The 24,461-nt window shown below is 34.5% G+C and overlaps 1 protein-coding gene across 2 annotated transcripts in view; it reads right to left on the bottom strand.

Annotated features, from left to right (window-relative positions):
* MS3_00007543 (uncharacterized protein) overlaps positions 1 to 24,461 on the bottom strand; it is a 93,089-nt gene that overhangs the window by 3,840 nt on the left and 64,788 nt on the right. Inside the window, exons 14-20 of one of the 2 annotated variants that reach the window (XM_051215834.1) lie at positions 20,180 to 20,400; positions 15,447 to 15,720; positions 10,847 to 10,921; positions 5,026 to 5,134; positions 3,779 to 3,980; positions 2,696 to 2,778; positions 1,113 to 1,444 (exon numbers count right to left, since the gene is read on the bottom strand). Coding sequence is in view for 1 of the 2 variants with exons in the window: in XM_051215835.1 (XP_051066377.1) it covers positions 7,852 to 8,976 (1,125 nt within the window). In the remaining variant the exon portion in view is untranslated. Of the gene's footprint in view, positions 1 to 331; positions 438 to 1,112; positions 1,445 to 2,695; positions 2,779 to 3,778; positions 3,981 to 5,025; positions 22,809 to 24,461 lie in introns of those variants that run through there. The other variant, XM_051215835.1, reaches the window with a different exon arrangement.

Raw genomic sequence — 24,461 nt, 5'->3', positions numbered from 1 at the left:
TCTGATAATGATAAACAACAAGTAGAATTTGTTGATTACTATTGGATATATTTACAGCTTGTTTCACCGTACTGTCTTAATCTTTGCATATAATATTTTAATGTATCGCATTGTGACACAAAATATAAGTATCAACTTATTAAAAAAAATTAAATGATCATTAGGTGAGACGTTATCTTTTTGAACAGACTGAGTTAAATAGTCAACTTATATGTCTAGCAATTGAGAGTCCTTTAGAAAAATCTGAGTTACTGATTAAAAAAACAGGTTTCTTTTAACTGAATGTAGTTCACTCCCTTGTTGTACAGTGTTTTTAAACAAATTAATGTACCTTTTCTCTCCCATTTGAAAAGTGTAAAACCATACGCTTTGGATTTTTCTACTCTGTAATCGAATACGTGTTCCAAGCCATATTTTGTTATTTTACCTTTCATCAGCTACAGAATTATTTTACGTCATGAATTAAAGGAAAGAAAAAGGGTAGTAAGTAAGAACCAATATCTCCTTTTATTCTACTGAATTTCAATGTGTTTTTTTTAATTAGACAAGATGTTGTTGCTAATGTACATGTTCATCATTTCTTTCCTCTTTTGGTTGCTATTATACAAAAGAACGTTTCATGTCACTCATTCTTGAAAGGAGTGCTTTTTTGTATTTTGAAGCTTAAAATCTAATTTAACTTTATTTCCTCGAAAGAAGAATGGTTCTCATCATCAGCATAGTTTAAAAATGTATTTCTTTTTAATTATTTGGAAGTGCTGTTTACTATGGTAACTTGTTTTTATTTGAAATCAAAGTGACATTTTTGGAAGTGTCAAGTAAACCTTATGTGTCTCATAATTAATATAATATGTTTCCCCATAAGTTTAGATCTAGACTTTTTCCGTCTTATTTTAACTACTGTGTTTATTGAGTGCGATTATTTCAGTCTGAGAGTTGCACACTGCGAGGTATATATAATCGGAGATTGACCATGGAATACTATGTGATAAATATTACTCTTCTGGATATATTAATTTAAACAATATGGGATTCTCGCAGTATTTATCTTATTATATACTTCACAATTGTACCATTTCTAGAAATCAAAGTTAGAATTTCTCTTTTCGAACCTGTGCGGTGATATTTGTTTGCTGCTTTTGTGCTATTTTCTGTTGATAAATTAGTGAACAAGGTGTTTTGTGAGCAAGTTGTTTTGACTCCACTGAAATTGGAAGTTGTTTTCTTAGAGGGCACTGGTTCAAAGCTGACTGTTTTTGGTTTAACTGGTCTGTAAGAACCGTTTGATAGTTTACCATTGGATGTGACATTGCAGTAACCATTGGTTTGACCGTTGATGAATCCCTTATTCTCTGTGACTTTTGAATCGAAGGCTGCGAATGCAAGTAAGGGGTACGGCTTTTCGAGTCTATCACTTTGTTTTGAATTTTTGGCTTTGTCATTTCTAAGCAGAGAAAAAAACGGAATGATAGTAATTATTATTCCTATAAGTTTTCAAAAAGAACATCCAATACAACGTTTTCCCATGCAATCACGGTTGGATACTAATGCTTTATAAATTATTAAATTAAACCAATACCTTGAAATTACAGTATAATGACAAAATTAATGTTTAAATCGAATCACATGAGAAAGTCGGGTAATAAACCGTGATATTTTAAAATTGAAAATTACAAATTAGGTCAGATTTTCAATAATAAACCAGTTTTAATGTTGTAGGATGTTTTAAATAAGGAATAGAAAACAATATTTGCAATTAGGGAACATTCAAAAGACGATTTACTCATTTCTTGGTTGAAAGTAATGTGTTGTCTAATTATAAAATACGTTTTATATCTGGTAATAATATATTTAGCACTGGTTGATAGTTAAAATGGCGAAATGAAATCAAAATTTTAAGGTTTCTCATATTTTTAAATGTAAAAAGGAAAAAATAGGTTTCTTTTAAAACCGGAACCCTAGGAAAATTGATTCAGTCAATATTGATTTCTATTTTCCTATGTTTATTGTATGCTACTGAAAAATAAGAAAGGATGGCTTAATGACCAAAGTATAACTCGTAAGTGCTCAAACTCTACTCAATCCACGTTAGAGGCAGTCACAATGAAGCAGTTTCACGCATTCTTTATCTTTCTCCAGATTTTGAGTTTTAACCTTTTTGAACATAATTTTCAGTCTTTTCTATTATTAATGGTACATTATTTCGATGTCGTTTGCTATTCATCTTGCCATGTTAATAAGGCATGTCAACTTGGGCTGACACATCTGTGCCAGGTCCTAAGTTGATTATGATTTACTGAATAGATCCATCAGAAAATTGTGTAGATACAAAAATTTTGTCTAGCAGAAAAACATTATGAAAAAGTAATATTTCGAAGTGAATTTCTAAAAAGGTATGAGAAGAAATTTCATACATATATAATCAATCATTAATGAATGAACAGAAAAAATAAATTCATCAGTGAATTATTTCAGCATGCAAATCATGGATGATGAACAGAAAGAAAAATGTGTATAGGATAAATTATTTTTGTATATTCACTAAAATACAATCATTGTTTGTCTGAATAAGAGAAAGAACTGTTAATTCTAACTCGATATTATCATGGAATAAATCGATCAATATATCAATGTGAATTTTATAGATGAAAATTAACCCTACTAAACAATAATTTGTTGTTATGATGATGATTACTTGATACAATGATTGTATTACTACCATCGATTACTGTTGTACGACTAGATCTTGTGAATAGTTCTGTGAAAGATGCTAGGAAACTGGAAAATATTTTTTTTCAAATATGTAAATGGATGAGAAAAAACAAGTTACAAAAAGGAGTACCAAAATAGTTATTTAAAACAACAACAGTAGAATATAATATTCAAGTATGTATGAATAAAGGTTATACACCTAAGTGGATTTATTGTTGTTGGAAATGTGTAATAACTCAGTATTCGGTGGCAGTGTGGGAACTGCGAGATATGAAAGGTCATGGATTCGACCCATGATGGGTTTATTAGTGTGTACTTCCTGGGAATCCCAACGAAAAGTCCGTCCGATAAGCTATGATTTCCAACAGTTATCCATATAGTATCAGTCCCAAATTCTACAGGAATTAATTTTTGATTGTTGTGTGAAGACTTTCAAATAGGGTGAGTGAATTGATGAGGCCGATAGTCTTAATCGGTAAAGGTAACTGGCACATGTCTTGCACATCACCAGTGAACACCTAGCTATAATTGTAAAGTTGGTTAGCCTAGGAATGGTGTTGTAAGAAAACTATAGATAGAAAAAACTAAGATATGAGATAGATCTATGAAGTTATTGACCATTTAAAAGAGCCATACTTATAGGTGTAGCCTACCTGGTTGAAGTCCATGGGCTACCCATGACCAGTGGTTGGATATAGTGGGTGCTATCGGTCAGAATCGATCACTGTAGCGTAAATTTTTATCTTACTTTCATTCTTGACTATCACTATCATTTCATATTTTTCACTTCTAGAATTCATCCCTTCCTTTTTAACAGTATTCTCTAATGCTCAGTCCTTCTCATTATCACTCATACAACTATTATTTCGATTTTGTTCAATTCTTTCTGTCAATTTTACCCAGCCGCGTTGATATGGTATGGGAACAACTTAGGCTAACAAACATTTGTACCGGGCTCTGTGTTGATTAAAACTGATTGACTTTCCAATGGGATATGTATATATTTGAGTCTATTAATTATTAGTCAGAGGAATAACACTATTAGATAAATAAACAAAACATTCACCTGAATAGTTGACAAAAGCATTCTGTACAATTTTTATCACATGGTTTACGTAAACCACTACTTGTATGAATAAACTCCTTTGATGTGCTCACTAAACATCTACCAGAACGTATAAATACATAGTATACGCCAAATCCAATGAGAGGTAAAATCACAAAGAAAAGGATGCATATTACAACAAGTAATGTGTTATCCTTGATCCCTTGAAAGTAAAAAAAGGAAATATGTAAGATGAGTTTAGATAGTGGATATATAAGTGATTTCACAAAATCGGTAGTCGCCCAATTCTTACACTAATGAACAATTAATATAAGTGTATTAATGGAAGAAATTACTAAATTAAGGTGGGGGAATTGTGCGGTTTAGTTTATTCAAAACACTTCCTCTAATTTTTATCGTCCAAGAAAATTGCATTTGCCAAGATTAGGTCTACGCTATTAACAGTCTAATGATACTACTTCGTTTCTCAAAAGATAACTGGATAGAGAGAGATTATAAGCTCTTGATTTTTTTTTAAAAAAAGAGGACTTTATCTATTAAGCAGTTTCTCTAGTATACAAGAGTGTCTAATATAGATAGCCACTTGCAAACTGTTAGCTCGACTCTACGACACATTTCCAATATCTTTCAGCTACTTAAATGGACACAAGTAGTTAGATGGAATATAATCAATTATTTGTGTAAATGCACAAAAAGATTAAACTATTGTGAAAAGTAAGTTTCCGACCAGTTACCACTTTGTTTTACTTTTTCAGCATTCTGATGCATAACTGTTTGAAACTTTAAGATGATCAGTATTCAAACGTATTAAAGTTTACTGTATCCTGCTTAAGGTAATGGAAATAGATGATTTATATCAAGCTTATACAGTCAAATAAATGACAAATATATTTTCAGATATCCCAACGAGTAGAAAACTGAATTTCTGACGTTTCGTGATTTAACGTGAGTCACTTCTTCAAAGTGAACAACCATACTGATCGAGCGTTAGTGGTAGAGCAAGGTGATGTGGACATTTATTTTATGTTGTTGACAAGTGACCGGCTGATTTATAATTGTGTTGTTTGTCTTCATTTAGTTATCTGTCTACTTAAATAACTGACAAAATATTTCATTTTTCACAGATTTGTCGTTGTTAGTGTTTTTCAAAATCACGGATTATTTTCAGTTAACGCTGGACGAAACGAAAAATGGGTTATTTTCTCCTTCAGATTAATATTATCGTTTTTTTGAACTAATAAACTTACTACTTATTGGAGGCGGCCCACTGTCTACACTGCCACCATCTCCATCTTCTTCACAGTAAGGTGGTTTATAACCGGGTGAACAATGACAATGTCCTAAATTATTACAAATCTGTAATAAAGGTATTTGAAAATGAAAAAAAATATAGGGGAATTTAAACACACAATTCAATGGTAAAAGATGGATAAAGGTGAACCGAAGTGCGAGAGGAAATCACTAATAACACCCAATGCTAGAATAGTAAATAAAACAAGCACATTGACTGATCACTAAGATATGGCTAGTGTGTCATGTTTGTTTAATCATTAGTACCGACAGAAGCTTATGCATGAAAATGTAGATCAAATGGCTCAATAGTAACGCCTCAGGATTGTGAAACTAAATGATCCAGGTTTGAATCCCTAATGATTTTCTCAAGGTTGTGTGCGTGCCTTCTTGACGAATGGCAACCAGTATGAAACTAAGGTCTATGGATCCCTACCAACTGCCTACAACCATCTAACAATAGAATAAATGGTGTCAAATTTTCTTAATACAGTATAAACATATAAATTAAATGTTTTGAGTTATACAGACTATTTAAAAGCTAGAGGTACTTAGTAATCGACTGTTTAAACTAAAAGGTAAACGAAAAGGTTGCTAAACAAATGCAAGTCCAATGTTGAAACTATCAAAAAAGACTCAAAACTGATGACGATGATAGATAATTATCACCATTATATTAACAAAATAATAATTTTATGTAACAAGCATTTTGTAACCGACACAGAAATTAATTAAGATTATTTTGAGCCGTTAATATTTATTTTATTACAGCCAAAAACATCTGTGATGCAACAGAATACATGAAGATGAACGAATGAATCGATGTTGACTAAAGTAAAAGTAAAGCTTGTAAATAAAACATTGTTTCCGAATTGATTTTAATGGCGCAGATGTATTTACTATTCATATTCACTTAGAGTCTAAAGTTTTAAAATTATTTTGTACTTTTTATTCCATGAAGTTATAATTCTCAAGTCACAGGCATTCATATAAATGTCACTCCACCAACGATCGAAGAAATCAGGATGACCATCAGACAAATCAAGGGTGGGAAAGCAGCAGGACCTGACAACATACTAGCTTAAGCACTGAAGTCAGACATCGAAGCAATTGCAAAGATGCTTCACAATCTATTCAGGAAGATTTGAGATGAAGAGCAAGTGCCGATGGATTGGAAAGGAGACTTCAGCAAATGAGAGAACTATAGAGTATCACACTACTGTCGGTACAAGGAAAAGTTTTCAACAAAGTACCACTGAACCGAATGAAAGATTCAACAGAGGCTCAGCTTCAAGATCAACAGGTTAAATTCCGTAAGGATCGGTCGTGCACAAACCAAATCGCGACATTACAGATCATCATTGAACAATCAATTGGGTGGAACTCGTCACTATACATCACCTTCCTTTGTATTCCTGAGAAGATCGTCAACCACATCCGAAATTCATATGACGGACTACAATACAAAGTGGTGCATGGAGAACAGCTAACAACTGTATTTCAAGTGAGAACCGGAGTCAAAAATAGCTGCCTACTCGCTCCTTTTCTATTTCTTCTGGTGGTTGACTGGACTATGAAGACCTCGATATCTGATGGGAAGCACGGAATACGATGGCTATTTTGGATGTAACTAGACGATTTGGAATTGGCAGATGACCTAGCTGTTCTATCTCATACACAGCAACAAATGCAGGTGAAGACAACCAGTGTAGCAGTAGCATCTACAGTAGTAGGCCTCAACAGACACAAAGGAAAAAGGAAGATACTGAAATACAACACAGAGGGCATCAAACCCAATCACACCTGATGGGGAAACTCTAGAAGAGGTGAAACTTTAACGTGTTTAGCCTCAGTAATATTTCGGCATCTAACCAGAGCTCATGAAGAGCCTGCTCGAGAAAACTAGTCTGATTTTAAACCTAGACGTGGACGTATAGACGAAAAAATTATTCCTTTGGCAAGATATAGAACACAGACATACTTTTCGACGTCCAACTATGGGTGGGTTCCTTGACCTTAAGACGACGTTCGACTCTGTTAGTTGTGAGTTTCTATGTCAGTGTCTACCACTGAAGGGTGTACCTGAGAAGTAAATAACCCTTGTACAGGCTCTCCACTCGTAAACTGGAGGAGTCGGAGTTTATGGTGAACTGTCATCGGCACCGGTTACTTCAAGTGGTGTTCGTCAGGGTTGTTCGCTTTTCCCATCTTTATTTAACTTTTTCATAGATGTGATTTTAGAGATAACACTTTCATCATCTGATTTTTCAATGATCGATCTTATATCAAGAGATTCACTTGTTGACTTGGAGTACGCAGATGAAATAGTTCTGTTTGGTGAAGAAGCTGACGAAATGCAGATTCTTCTGACCACCTTAAGCAATAATGCAAGCATTTTCGGGATGTGGTTCTCTCCCTCCTAATGCAAAATATTGCTTCATGATTGGTTTACGTTATCACCTGAATTAATGATAGAGAATGAAGTAGTCGAACGCATCAACCGCTCCACTTATTTTGGGAGTCTCATCAGTACTGATGGTCTTAGTCAGTCACAACGTAGGACCACGCACATATATGCATCGGTCCAGGTTGCCATACCGCATTAGCACAGCAAGATGAACACCGGATTCATAGGAGTGGTTAGGTCAAAGGTGGTAATATATAGGAGAAAGATTGCATATAAGGATATAGTACAGGAAGAAAGAATTAGTTCGTAGAAAGAAAGATATGAAGTAATTTTAATCTCTTAGTTTAAGGGAAGACAGGGAGTGTATACACCTACGCTATTGTGATCGATTCCGAGCCATGTCACCAAGAGTCTCCAACCATTGGTTACGATAGTCACGCGAACCCCAACCAAGTAGTCTGCATCTACCAACATGGCTCAGACCTGAAGTTAGTGATTCCAAACACTGATGCCACGTTTTGGTTTGGCCGCCCCTAACTTTCTTCCAACCATCCCCAACATCGATTAGCATTGCACATCGTGGTAATCGGTGCTCAGGCATACGCAATAGGTGGCTTAACCATCTCAGTCGATGAAGATTCACAACCTCATCAACTGATTTACCATCATTCCATAATACCCTGCGTCTAACCTCACTATTACTTACCCGGTGATCCCAGTAGATGCCAGCAATATTTCTAAGGCATCTGTGGTCAAATACTAGTAGCTTACGAGTGTCTTCTACTCTTAATGGCCATGTTTCGCTGCCGTAAATTAAAACAGAACGGACTGCCGCGCAGTATACTCGTCCTTTTATTGATAGACGGATATCTCGCCTCCGCCAAAGGTGACGCAAGTTGGCAAAAGCCAAGCGAGCTTTTCGAATCCGTGTTGAGATTTCGTCAGACACCAACTCATTAGGGCTGATCAGACTTCCAAGATAAGTGAAGTTGTCAACGCGTTCGACTACTTCACTCCCTATCCTTAGTTCAGGTGTTGATGCAGACCAGTCCTGAAGCAACAACTTGCATTTAAGGGGGGGGGAGAAGCGCATTCCAAACATTCTGACATTGTTGCTCGGTGCTATCAAAAGACTCTGCATTTTATCAGCGTCCTCACCAAACAGGACTATGTCATCTGCGTATTCCAAGTCGATAAGTGGACCTCCTGGAAGGAGATTAATACACGAGAACTCAGTAGACGAGAATGTTATTTCCACCAATAGGTCTATGATGAAGTTAAACGAAAATGGAGAAAGTGGACAGCCTTGACGGACACCACTTGAGGTTGCAAAAGCAGATGACAGTTCGCCATAAGCCCTGACTCGACTAGTAGTGTTCGAGTAAAGAGCCTTCACAAGGTTTATGTACTTCTGAGGTACGCCTCTCAATGACGGACACTGCCACAGAATCTCGCGGTCTACCGAGTCAAATGATGCTTTTAAGTCAAGAAAGACCACCATTGTCGGACGCCGATAAGTATGCCTATGTTCTAGAACCTGACGAATGGTGAATATGTGGTCGATGCAGCCACGACCAGGTATGAAGCCAGCTTGATTCTCTCATGTTTGCAATTCACGAGTCTTAGTTAGGCGCCCAATAATTATTGAAGCTAGTATTTTAGATGCTATATTAGTTAAACTAATTCCTCTATGGTTGTCATAGGACGATTTTGACCCCTTCTCATATATCGGGATAATAAGTGTTGCGACCAGCCAGATGAGATTACGTCCAACTCCCAGATCTTAGCTAAAATATTAGTCAACCTAATCGCTAAAATTGGACCACCATCCTTAAAGACCTCTGGAGCCAATCCATCTGGACCAGCTGCCATTCCTCTTTTCAGACTAACTATAGTCTTTTGAGCTTCAGCTAGAGTTGAGGGACCTACTTCAATGTTCCATTCACACTGTCTGGAAATGGAGGGTAGTTGTAGAGTAGCTGAAGGCCAGTTGAACTGTTCTCTGAAATGTTCTGCCCATCGTTCTAAATGTCTGGAGTGGGAGCAGATGAGAGTATGGTCTTTATCCGAAATAATCTCACTTACACTTGACTTATTAATTCCAGTTTCTTTTATTAGTCTGTGGAGCAGTCTTGTGTTCCCTACAGTCGCCGCCTTTTCCATCTCTTTTGCTTTCGTTGCTCATCACTGCTCACGGTCGTTCCTTAAACTTTTGGTTAACCTAGATCAGATTTGTTTTAGCTCTTCATCGTGTTCAGGGCCCGATGGGATGAGTTTGCGAGAATCCATCAATGTGATAGACCTTGAAGAAATCCACTGGTTCTTTGTAACTCTGTGGTTTCAATCACTGATAGATGTCACTGCTGTTTCCACAGCTGTTTGTACATCTTTCCAAGCAACATCTGGGTCAGCCTCGTTTTCAGAACTACCTAATTGTGACCTCAGTTGTTCCTGGAACCTACTTTTGGTTTTCTCGTTACTTAGTTCACTTCTGACTAAATCTCGAAACCGATTCAGAAGGCTCTATTGGCTTTTATCAACTTGCTTCACTTATGGCGTAGGTGAGAAATACGTCTCCTGACCAAAGGGGGGGGGAGTTTACTGTGCAACAGTTTGTTCTGTTTTACTTTATTATTTTGTTAAACGCCATTTAGAATAGAGGATAATCGTATGTTACTGGTATTCGATCATAGGCGTCTACGAAGCGTTGCTCATGTACTTTGAGACCATGGAGGCAGACATGAAAATAATAAGTAGCAATTGAAGACAACTGGAAAGGAGAGCTTAAGACAGAGTTAGCTGGAGAATCCTGGTTGGCGGCCTATGCTCCACGAGTGGTAACAGGCGTAAGTAAGCATTGTTTTCGAAAACAGACGGCACCTGTCGTTAGATAATGGAAAATTACTGCTCTTACTTGAATAATTTGAAACATGGATATCATGAGCTTTACCGAATTGAAAAATTGTGGTTAACTGTGAAATCGAGAACGAGTGTTTTGTCCTATTTGAGGCTGGTAGGCTGATTGTATGTGCCTGCATCCTATTGTTGATGTTCACATTAGGATTTAAACCCAGTGTCTTTTTCCCGATATACATATCACGAGAAAATCAACAACACAATAAAGAAATGATTACATGATGTTTTTTACTTAGTCCAATGTGAAATAATATTTTAGGATCTCATTTGTTTGTCTACAAGAAAGCGAATATTTTTTATGACATGACTAAAGAAAGTTTTAAAATAATCGCAATAATATTATTACTAATAATAATGAATTTCGATATTGAATTTATTTATCTACAAGCAATGATCCATGTTGTATAATATTTTCTTTTCAAAAAAGAGTAATATTTAAATAACGATAAACTTACGCCATGACCATTGCAATAACATGAATACAGTGGACGAACATTATCGATTGTTTTACAAGTACCATTGTAACAAAACTAGAAAAGAACAATCAAAGGATGAGATATCTGGTCAATACTTCTGAGAAAATAAACATAAGATATGATGTATATTATTATTCGAGTATTGAACTTACGAAGTTTCTCAACTGTATCACCAATCAGAAAAGAATTTGGAAAAAACCAATACACTTTTCGATACATTTGTTAAATATGATTTCAATGTACTTTACATCACCATAAAATGATGTCAACTCAGATTAATTGTTTACTTACTTGATACACAAAAGCAAGTATAAATGGGCACCAAAATAGTAGATAAGGGTCACAACAAATAAGGAAATGACATCGTAAAGAAATGAATTGGAAATGAATACAATAAATGAACAAGAAAACTGTGTAATAGAAGTCACAGTTCAGCTAAAAATACAAACAAGAAACACTTCTCCTGGTTAAGAGAGTTCCACTTTTATAAAGAGTGTAGAGGAAAAGTAAAACAGCATCGTCAATGTCTTCTCTTGTGAAGTATGTCTCATAACATCTTAAGCCATTTGGTTGTACCATTTGTAGGACACTAAATAGGTATTACTTTCATATCATGGTGCTATGTCGAGAACTGATCACTTCTTCACATTTTCCACCTCCTCTAAGCGTTACCAAATAATCCTTTATATTGAAGCTGCTGTGATTATATTCGTACAACAGGTGGTCACCGAAGATGGTGCTTCAGAGCGGAATGTGTTGAATAAGTTAGTCTATGCATATCAATAACAATATGTATGGAAAGGAATATATATATATATCGGGCTATGTAATGTAGAAAGCTTATACTTGACTTTGGAAATGCCCGATCCCATCGGATCATCAAATTTGAGCAACGTTGGACTTGATTAGCGCTTGAATGGGTGACCGGCTGGGAGTGCCGAGTGTTGCGTGATTTTAAAAAGCTGAGCGATGGCTCAGTGGTTGAGAGGTTTTGAGTTTCAGCTACTTATTTCCAAGTTCGAACCCCACTCAGTCTTGAGCTGTGTGTGACACAAAGCTAATTACGTAAGGCTTTAATCTGGTACGTGAGTTGACTACATATTACTTAGCATGGTTGCAACCGACAGTTCCTTGGTAAAACGAACTTATGTATTAATTTAATGAAATTCATTGTTTTCAGTAATTTGAAAAAAAAACCCTATGAAATATTGCAAAAAACAGGAAATATTTCAGTGTACAATGGTTTTTGATAACTTATTCATTATGCTCTACAGTTATAAATCTAAAAATATTGTTACATTAAACAGAGTATTAAGGTATGTATCTAAATGTTCTAGTCAAATTAGTCAGTGTTATAAATTGGAAATATCCGAATTCACATCGATTAGCTATTAAATGCTAATGAAACGCATTTTATTAAAAATAGAAATAACTTTTTAAAATACTTGGACAATAACTTATATTTTTCTTCCTTTTAGCTTTTTTTTTTATACATAACAGTTCAGTTTTAAACATCTTGATAAACAATGGCTCAATACAAATTTACACAACATGGATACATACATCCTAACCAGTTAAAGTAAGATTTTCAGTGCCTCGAGATTTGACTCCAATTTGGACGAACGAATAAATATTCCATGAACATAAATCTTCCGTTTAACTCCGTATATTAGACCTAGGATAACTCCGTTTGAGAGATGGTGTAAATAAGAAGATAAATACGGATGTATTTATTTCAGACTTTTGTTCACTCAGACATTAAAATAAGAAGCAGGAAGACAGGGGGAAAGAAGCCGATAAGGGAAGTATACCAAATCCATTTGGTGTAGCTTGACTCACTATTTTTAGCCAGACAAAAATAAGCTAAAGACATGTGATGAAAAGGGTAGGCGATAAACACACATACGCCCTTATATAAGAACAGTTAAGGTTATAAGAGAGTAATCGATATGGTAAAAATATGACTCCCGTATATAGATTGATCTGTCTAGAAGCTTGAATAACTCAAGTAGGCTTGACAGAGAACTGGACACTACATATTCATCAAGTTTACAGGCTGACTTAGATACGCAGGTGAAAACGTTAAGGTTTTAGTTGCACTAACCATTTGAAATATAATATATAATGTATGTAACAAAGCAATTGCTTATCATTGTATACCAACATGGTGTAAAAAACATCATTACTTTTTCTATTGGGTTTGATGAATTCTTTTTATTCACCTCTTACCCAAGTTATCAATATCATGCTCATTTTTATATTTTTGGTTTATACCTCTTACAAAACCGTAATATTCAAGTTTAAATCAGGCAAAACGTTGAAATTACATAAGATATAGTTTTGTGGCTGAGATTTTAACCTATGGGCGACCTTTGGCGAAGATAAAGTGATCTTGAGAAAACTCACCAACTTAATAGGATCAAAAGTGGATTATCGATTAGTGTAAGGAATCAGAAATAGAATGCAGAGTTAGAAATTGGGTTGTAAATTAGGATTAGGGTTTTCACTGCGAACTGGCATTAGCTATAACATCAAAATGTTGTTTAACCATATTGATAAATGAACTTGGCACCAAAATCCAAGACTTGCTATCTTTAATTTCATTTGTTAGTCTACAAATTATGGTTTTGCCGAAACATCTGTTAGAATATAGTCATATCGTGGTAATGAATCTTGAGCTGAGATAACGTAACATAAATAAGGGCATAACAAAATCTTAGAATGAAATGTTCCAAGTAAATATGTATATATGAAGGTATTTAACTGAGTGATTAAAAAAAAACACATCTCTGAGTGTTTAGGTTCAAATTTTTCGGTCAGTTACAATCAACGTAGAAACTGGCACATATGCGGGTTGACCTAAGTTTCAATACTATATAAGCACAACGCGATGAAATTAACAAAATAAGTAGGAAAGGAGGGTAAATCACGTCGTAGTAATAGTAATAAGAAAGAATAACAACTGAGAATATCGTACGAAAATGTGGAAATAAAAATATGTACGAAAGAGTAGTAAAATTTATGATTTAGAGAAATGTTAAGACGAATACATCAGGGTTGTTTTGATAGGTTTTAAATAAAAGGTCACAAAACGTCTCCAATCTGATAGTGTACACTTGTAAACATGGCTCAGACCAATGACTATGTGGGCTGATCTCACATCTTAGATTGATGTCCCCTCGGCTTTCGTCTAAAGTACTTCTACAACAGCCAGGATTGCACGAAGAGGTAGGAGTCAATGAGAATTCCCAACCTTACCAACTAACTTAATTTTGATGTATCGAAAGTGGATGTAAAGAATACTGTAAAATACAGAAATAAGATTATGTTTGCACGTTCACAACATTGATTTAAAAAACGCACTAAAACGTTTACTCTTATTTCACTCAAAAGTTTTCTATACACCTAATTCTTTCTCGATAAAAATTGTTTCGATCCATACAAATATATTGATATATGGGCTGAAAACTGTTATATCCTGAAGTACGTCAAACATCATGTCAAAATCGATATTCAAAATACCAACTTCTATGGCATTGTTTCTGTGCTAAACCAGTCACACGCCAACCAGCACTAGCAGTCTTCAGTCAACTCGCTTGACCCTGCTCGTTGAGTCCAGAACACAATATCTCCCTCCGCTGTATGAATCATATGCTTCAGACATACGTGGTTTATATACAAGAAGACTAGACCGCATCGCACCATCAAGTGAAAAATAATAATTATACAAGATCAAGCCAAAAGAGGCTCAGTATAAAAGATTGTGGACAGAAGATCGGGAATAAATTAAGGATGGTAAATCGTACAATGGTAGCTAATGGGTCAAATGAAAGCTTATGATAAAAAGAATATGAATATATGTGTAATCTAGTTACATAATAATTATCTGATAAGAATATACGTAGTAATAGTCCATAAACAATTCCCAGCAGTTACAATTCATTTATTCTTTGTTCGGACATGACACTTCATATACAGAAACATAACTCCTGTTCCGTGAAGGTAATAATAGGTAGGACTTACCTGATAGAGGTTATAAACTGCATGCGAATGGAATCTCCTCACTCTCGACAATACCAAGGTATTTGGATGCTAAATAGTAATCAGTAAAAATAATACAAATTTCCATAATTTAGTCGTCAAACCGAATGTTCCCCTCTTTCTCCAGTACCATATACATACTCTTGGTAATATATAGCTTTGTAGTCTATCAAGGTTTACGAGTACTTACTAGATATAGATACCCCACAAGTAAGATAATTATCTACTGTATTAATAATCTGAACTCCAAATTTTCATTTGGTGATAGAGAAACTACGTTATTGAGGCTACAGGATCTTGCCCCAGCATTAAACCAGCTTTAGAACTTTATTCAAGTTAAGGAGTTTGTTGCATTCATTTAAGATAAAGTCAATTTACGTGTAGGCACCCAAACCTGAAGGTCAGTGATGTTGCACAAGAAAGGTTAACTTTTGAATCAATAACATTCAAACAACTGAATGTGTAAATCTATGGATAACTTCAGTTAATAGTAATAATTGTATTTTGAAAGATATTATTATAACGTTATTAAACTTACGCCTCGAGAACAAGGTGTCCCATCAGGAACCATCCCAGCATCTTGTGTATTTGCTGAATAAAGTCCAACACCTGCACCATTCGCATTAATTTGAACTAATTTGTTCTCGTCCCAAGTGGTAGGATCTGAAGCTGGCCAAACTGGATCATAAACTAGTGCAGAACATGATCGACCAGATGAGTGAATAACACGTGTTTGTGACTGAATCCAACCAAGAAGCATAGCTTTTTCATTTTGATGATGACACCATAATCGTCCACAGGACGTATCATGCCTGAATGAAAGAAAAAATTCTCTAACTTGGTGGAGAAATGAAATAAGCTAAAATTAACATTGAATATGAAATAAGTACAAGTTAACGAAGAATTTTTTTCGACATCACTTATTGATACTATACGATCGTGCCTACAGTGATGAAACAAATATATCGGTCTAAAGAAAAATAGAACGTGATTAAATCATAGTTTTCTAGGATTTCAAGCCTTGAATGACTTTGGACACAAAACTTAATGTAGTAATAGTAGTAGCAGTACACAAAATGCCAAGATACATATTGAAAGCTTGATCTGGTGACCGTTGTACTATTCTTCTTATAACAATATAGCCTCAATGATTTACATATATCTTATTGCAAAACTAAGGAAACAAGGTGGATATAGACAAATTGGTATGACTCATAGTTTTCGACACAAACACTTAGCGAGAAAAACAATTCACCACTACATTCATTGTTTGACCTGCACGGAGATGAATAACGCTTCGTTCTGTAGAGAATGGTATTTCCACTATAGGGGTGGGCCAATTCGAATCCAAAAGCTTACTTTCTAGTTTTAACATGGAATTCAAAAATAGATGACTTTTATCGGTTTGAGTATACTTTGAAGGCAAATTAATCATGATTGAGAACATGACTTCTAGGTTTTTGTGTGAAATTCAAAAATCATGAATAACGAGAAGCAGAAATACTTTTGTATACTGCTCAGAATGATAATGAGAAGTGATTCTTTGGAACTAAAGAGTGAAATTAGCATTGTTAAACGTATCAAATAATTGATTCTGTCTCTTGAGATTGTACAGAACAGGGAAGTCGGCACTAAGCCTAAATTTTGACTCCAAACCCAATCTTGAAACAGACCTTAACCAATTGGAATAACAGTTGATAAAAGAACTAATCAAATAAGGCCTCTTGAATTCTTGGACGAAATTCACCAATCCATATGGCTATAGAGCATGTTTTCATAATAACTGATGTCAATTTACGATGAGAGTTCTAACCCTTACCCCTTGATCCTATTGATAAATACCTGACCATTAAACTCTAATAGATTTAATTCCTTCCGTTGTGTTATAGTTTGATCAATACAAACAATCCGGCTTTTGGTTGAAAAGTGGCTTCAAAATCACGCTGTCATTTTAAGATCCTGTTAAGTTCGTCTACATACTCTTATATCTTTACAGAACATTCTAACATTTATTTCATACCTATTATAACTTGTGATCGCCGATTAGAGGGCAGTGACTTATCGATTGGACCAATGACACGTAAAACACCTGCGAGCAGTCTAGAGTCTTGATTGGTCCCGCTTTCCGCCTAGCCCAGCCAGTTAAGTCCACATTACTAATCCGAGCCTCTGTGATATGAATCATTATATATTTCAAACATACTGAGTTTATATCCCAATCAAACAGACCACAACGTACCAATAAAATATGAAACAACATTTGTACAAGAATTAGCCAGAGGTGGCTGTGAATGAGGGAGGCAGTGACTAATAGACAGGGAATAATTCAAGAATGGAAAATCGTATAATAACAGTTCATAGGTTAAAATGAAGCTTATGATAAGAGAGACATGAATATGAATAGTTTAGTTAATTAACAATTATACGATAAAAAATATACGTGTAGTACTGGTCTACAAATGAATCCCAAAATTACCATTCATCGTTCTTTTCGGGACATAACAATACCCAACCAAATTTTTATCCATGTTAGAGAAGAAAATGAACATCCCTAACAGATAAAAATAGCCTGTACCAATCGAAATATATCATTATTAATAATCTATATCACAGATACGGTAGAGATTTGTAGTTCAGGTGGGCGAACTGCGTACATACTTTATTCAACAAGGCGAGGACACACTGCAACACAGTTGTAAAGAGGGAAAATGAAGAGAAATATCTAAAGCCTATCTTTCAAAAGAACGGCTAACCAATCAACTTAATCAAAAAATATCAACCAAATGCATAAGCAAAACGAAATCAAGTACAAAAACCAATAAACGCATCATGCTGCCATATATAAAGAATATGGCAGAAATTGAAATGAGATTGTAGAAGCCTTTTGGAATAGATGTAGCACACAAACCAACAAAATCGCCTCAATCAATCCTATGCAAACCAAAGGACGAAATGACAAAAGAAGAAAGACCGAACATCGTCTGCGAAATGAGTTGCCCCAACTGCGAAAAACACTACATCGGACAAAGTGGACACCTCCTTCATCTTCGCCTGCACGAACATCAATTATTGGAGAAAAGCCATGACGTATCCTCGCTTATATCAATGAATGTGGACATACATTCGACTAGAAAACATATTGAGATATTGGATAGAGGAATTTCTATAAACGCCAGAGAACTTTTATAAGCTTGCCACTTAGGTCGATGAGCAATCGACAAACACAGTGAAATCAATCCATTCTATCAACCAATCAAAAAAATTATAGATAAATGTAGGACCAAGAATCAAATCACTGAGAAATACAATCAAAACAAAGAAGTGAAAATGATAGGTTAAACGTCAAAAATAACCAATCAAGGTCGAGGTCTGCAGGGCAAGATGTGAGTCATATGTGGAGAAATTCGAACACTTCACTTTTACCTGAAGTTTGTTCTGATAATGTTGTTCAGAAGAACGATGAAAGTTCCACGACCAGACCATCCAGCTCTGAGAACAGAGCTTCACCAAAATCTTAGGCATCTAACAATTGTGAATTATTTAGATGGTTAAACCACTCACTTCAATCAAACAGTAGTTTATGCTAGTTACGTCATGCATTTTTTAGAAATTTCTTTTCGAGAAATTGGAAATGAGCGACACACAAATACAACAGGAAGAAAAGTGGTAAAAAGTACAAATGAAATAATATGCCTTTTAAGGATATATAGAATTTTTTAGCTGATATTAATGATTAAATTTCAATGAAGACTTTAATAATAACAATAATTGTTAGTATTATTATATTCCGAACGATACAAAACAAATAAAATTTCTTCACTTAAAATTTCGATTGAATGATACACACTGTTAAATGAAGAAAGGGGAATTCAACACTTTTTACATGTCATCCATCGACCAGATTTCTGTTCGAAAACTTGTTAAGTTCATTTTCTCCGTAGGTTTGCTCCTAAAACAAGTTCTGTTATATTATCGAAGCACACAGTCTAGATGTATTAACTGAAGTCAAAACCAGTAAAACTACTTTTTAATACTTTATCTGCTTCCCATATGTGAATCACTGTAATCAGTACAAAACAAATATAGTTCGTCAGAAAATGAGAGCCAAATACACACACCAAATAGCAATTGGAAATGCAAAGATGAATAATTACGAAAAGCAAAATATTTATAAGAGTAAAATTTTTATTGATTGATAGCTAAATAAAAGGGTGATCAGAACGAGGTAGTACTGAGTAAAAATGGTGGGGGCTCAAAGTAACATATTATTGGTTACTTTGGTTACGGACATTACTGACACTTGGTTCATTGTATATCACCATACAAAAAGAGAAAATCAATCATATAAATAAATAAATATTCGAAATAATTGTGGTATCAATGATTGTGAAAATGATAAAGCATAAGGGATAAGTTTGTGAAGAGTTGTATTATCCTCATGTTATGATTTAGGACTATTATCTTATGACTCTGTTGGAATATGTAAATCGAGTGAGGATGACTTGATTTCATGTACAAATAAAAACTTTTGGTATATATTAACATTCAAGTTAGAAAAGAAATCCAAAACATAGATATGAAGGGATGGGTAGGGAGATTGAGTTTCAATGTGAAACGCAAGCACATTCAACTGATGACCTTCCGAATAGTGTCAAAAATACGTATCCTATATTATGCTACTATCTAAAATTGTAATATATACCAAAAATGAAGAATATATTCATTTATACCACTGAAAACAGTTTCCAAATATCTCACGCAGCATTTCATTTACATCAATTAGAAGTTTGTCGGCTTATGCATTCTCACTTTGAGTCACAAAGTGACTCAAAAGATGAAGATTGGACTATATCACGCAATAGATGAACTTGTCATTGTTTAGTTCAGGGACAAATTCATAGAAATCGGTACTCTGATGGGTGGTTTTGTCACGTGATAATTTTTGAGAGGACATAAGTCATAAAATAATGTGGTAATCCTAAAAGACACCACAGTACTCCCCACCTTGCTTATGTATAAAGTTACAATTAAAACCGAAATCGAGACATTCTTATAAGTAGTCATTAGTAGCGAAGCGACGAAAACTGATCAAATGGAATCTGGAACTTAATAAATGATATTCATATCCGTAGGAATAAACGACCTACAAGTTTGTTCTAAATCTCTGACATATATTTTTTAAGACCAATCTACTCTTAAATTACAGCAAAACCAATTAAAAAGAATAACGAATTATAAGAAAAAAGGAATATGATGAACTACCAAAATTACCATGTTTCACAAGCTATTCCTGTCCACGTTTTTACATCTTCCCATCGATTTTTAGATAATGGTCGGTGTACGCCACAATTTGCTACAGAATCGACATTAGATTTTTTACTCTTTACTTCATTTTCATAAAAGCAATATTTATCAGCAAGTCTGGCAGTTTTACCCCATAATACACGACACCAACCATCTGCTTCACGACAACCACCACGAATACAATGAGCCTTTGATAATGAAAAGAAATCGACAGAAAATAATTATATTTTTTTAAAAAAAATCAAGCATTGTATTCTTCTGGAATAACGATTAAGTAATGGCAAAGGAGAAATCCAAAATACTTTGTTAACATTTTTGTCAGTTCACACATTAGGTACGTATGTGATGTAATGTAGATTTTTTGGTAAACAAGGTAAAGGTGTAGTGAAATGTTGTTTTACTACCAAAATACTGAAAATACCTTAATTAGTGGCTAAGATGCTTGATAGAAAACAAAGTAGCAACCAATTTACACTCAGAAACAATCATATAATGAGAATGATGACAACAGTGGGGCATCGATTGATTTCAATGAGAATTCCTTCAGAAAATTATTTCATAATGACGATGGTTAGATTTGTAGAGTAGAAAAAAGAAGGAATAACGGCCTAAGGCGACTTGCCAGCCAATCAGGATTGTTTAAAAAACAATTAACAATAAAAAAGCAATAAAATAACGGTGAAATAACATCTTTTATCCAAATAATTAACCCAAACATCCCAAGTTATTCTTTGCAGTAAAGGATAGTATTCCGAGTTATGGTTATCACCCTATAGAATTTTCATTGCTACAAAACATTGGTTACACTCTACGATAACAACGACCCAATGACTCATAAAAACACCTGTAGACAAATTCCTGAAGAGCGAAAACGCTGCACGGAAAAATACTTGATGATTGCTTTTGAAAAGGACGGCTACCCACCCAACTCGAAAAAATATCAATCGAACCCAACAGCAAAAACCAAATGGAATGAAAAAAACCAACAAACGGATCATCCCACGATATATAAAGAACAAATCAGAAGTTACAACAAGATTATTGATGGAACTCAGATCATCAGTATGGGGGTTGTGGAGATTGTTAAGTTTTTGGTTGAGATCATGAATTAATTGATGTTAGACCACCATTGGAAACCTGGAAGCACTGGACAGCCGTTTCGTCCTAGTATGGGACTCCTCAGCAGTGCGCACCCACGATCCCGCGGGGTGCGGGATGGGGTCAAAGAGGGAGACAATCAAAATAAAGATTCAATAACAGGATACAGATTAATAATAACCAATCAAACTCAGGGTCTGCAGCATAAGCTGTGAGTTATATGTGCAGAAATTCGAAAAGCTCATTTCTACCTGAAGTATGCGCTAACGACGTTATTCAGAAGAACAACGAAAGTTTATCAATTAAATCATGTAGCTCAGAGAATGAAACCCTGTCAACAAATTGTTAAGTGAAATCTATCTTTACTGTGTAACTCAGTTTTTTACCTAATAGTTTTCTGTCAAAGCATGAACCTTTCACCAATTTGTGAGGAATTAAAATCATACATAAAATCTACATGATTAATCGAACGAATAACTAAATTCTATTAAAATGAACTGATTCTTATTCATTTGGATATTATCTTGTTTTTAAACCAAATAATATCTAACATTCAATTAAAACCGAGTATCTGTGTATTTCATGTGAATAGCATCATCCGTTCTAAAACTAATGGATTTCTACAAACTAAATTTTGTACAGCTATTTTCGACACCACGATTATTCTAAGAGAAATTTGATTGGTTGTTTATTTTCTTGTAGGGATTTTGAGTGGTCAGTGCTACTAAGGACCGTAATTGAGGAATTTTCCACAACTTCTCTGACGCCATACTCATAATTAAAGGTTACAGAAAGAAAAGCTTTTTTAAATATTGTTTTGGTGAATAACCACTTTGAGTTTAATCTCCTTGTTTAAACAACTCAAAACTGCAAGGTATATTAATTAACTTAATTGAAACAGCACACCTAGTAGTAAATGTAATCAATTACCCACTAAAATTTATGAAATCGGTTCAGATTCTCAACCTTAGTTTAGTTTTTAATCAAACACGTCACCCATTTTTTCGCGATGGTGATTGAAAGGAAAAAAACAGAATTATATCCATACATATAATGACTAAAACACTTTTTATTAATAGGAAATTCTGAAAAAATACGTTTGAGGAAACAAGTTAGAAACATGCAAATGTACGACGTGATCCATATGTATTCTAAAATAACCGGTATGCCAATAAGGACTGTATGGACAGCGTATTATCGATCGAACTAAAGATGCGTAAACACGTAAGAACGGCCTAGAGTCCTGATTGATCCCGCTTTCCTGTCTAGCCCAGCCAGTTGAGTCCAGAACGTAAGTCTCAGCCTCTGAGATATAAATCATTGTATTTCAAGCATACTCTGTTTATATACCAATCAACCCGACCACAACGTATCAACAAAATAGAAAATAACATTTGTACAATAATTAGCCAGAAATGGCTGTGAATGAGGGAGGTAGCGATTAACAGATAGGGAACAATTCATGAATGGTAAATCGTACAATAATAGTTCATAGGTCAACATAAAGCTCATAATAAGAGGAGCATGAATATGAATAGTTTAGTTACATAACAATTATACGATAAAAATATACTCATAATATTGGTCCATAAATGGATCCCAAAAATTACCATTCATTATTCTCATCGGGATACAACACTGATAAATACCGAACCTGCACTTTTCAATCAAACTCCGTTAAAATTTGATACTCTATTTGTCTATGAGAAGGAATTATCAATCACTAATTCATTAAATTGACTAAGTTTCAAACAAAAAATATCACTGCTTCACTAAAGTAATTCATTTACTAAATGTTTTTCCTTGTAATTGGTGGGGCTTTAGGGTATACTGTTTATATGATGGCTATTGATACTACTACTACTACTGTTACCACAACTATTACTATGCGGTTGTGGAAACTGAATAGGGTATAATAAGGTTCAAATTAGCGACATATATGTTAAAATTTGAGTGGTCTAATCACTAAACAATTAATGCCTAACTCTTAGAGGATAAATTTTACCACAGGAGACTAGGAAAAACATACATAAACAAATAAATGATTGATTGAATGATCAGTTTGAAATACTTTGTTTTCTTTACCCCCCCCTCACAAAAAACATAAAGTTCTGCTAATAACAGAAACCAATTGGTATGAAAAGTTAGCACTGATATGACCATTCATTGTGTATCAGCAGGGACTACGCTTTTGTTGTTAATGCTTAAAGTACAAAATAGTTTAACCATCGATCAGGTTAATTATTATGCAGATAAACATAAATAGAGAGAAAGAATAAAAATAGGACACAAGTCAGTTCTTGTTTGTGTTACTGTGATTATATTACTGTTATCATCCTTGTTATGACAAATGTTGTTGTTTCTTTTCATTTAGATAGAGAAGTGGACCAGGAAAAATATCACATAACAAGCATACCTGGTTTAACATTGATGGCTAAATTTGTAGTAGGTAATTTGTCGAAGATTGATGTCAGTTGAGACATTATTAAAAAACAGGAAGTACCAACACGGTATAAAATTAATCAGATAAAGTTTTTAGAATCCATACATCGATAATAAATTACTGTGCCTACCATGAGACGAGTTGTTGAAGTTTAAGTAAGAAGCTGTGGCCGGTAAAGTTCAGATATATTACGAGCGAAACAGTAACCAACAATGATATTGGATGATTGTCGCACGATATTATGAATTGATTGGAGTTGGATATGCGTATCGTTGAATGTCGATTCAATAACATAATGGTTGAGGGCTTTCAACGAAAACTGTGAGTTAGACCCTTGAGAGGAGCTGTGGGTGTTTATGCTTGAGATGTCCAACACTAAGATCATATAACTGACTAGTACACATTGGTTCTTATTAATAACCTAGTTGATATTAGTCTGTGACAAAACTCCTTCAACAGTTATTAGGACAAGAAATAAAACGGAATGGATAACTGAATATAGAGAGAAGCAAAAAAGACAAACATAAAAAAACACGATTGGAAAAATAACGAAGAAAGCATTAAATTATGTAGATTTCCTGTAATAATAATTTTTGGCAAACAGTTCAACTGCATTGTCAAAAAAAAGAAATCAAGTCAGCGTGTTACATATTCACTGTAATTTATAATTTCAAGTTATAGATAAAACTCATAGCATATAGAAAATAA

The sequence above is a fragment of the Schistosoma haematobium genome, chromosome 4 (assembly GCF_000699445.3).
Source record: "Schistosoma haematobium chromosome 4, whole genome shotgun sequence".
In the NCBI taxonomy this organism is placed as follows: domain Eukaryota; kingdom Metazoa; phylum Platyhelminthes; class Trematoda; order Strigeidida; family Schistosomatidae; genus Schistosoma; species Schistosoma haematobium.
The sequence above is the reverse complement of the archived record's forward strand: the minus strand, read 5'-3'. Positions and strand labels throughout refer to the sequence as shown.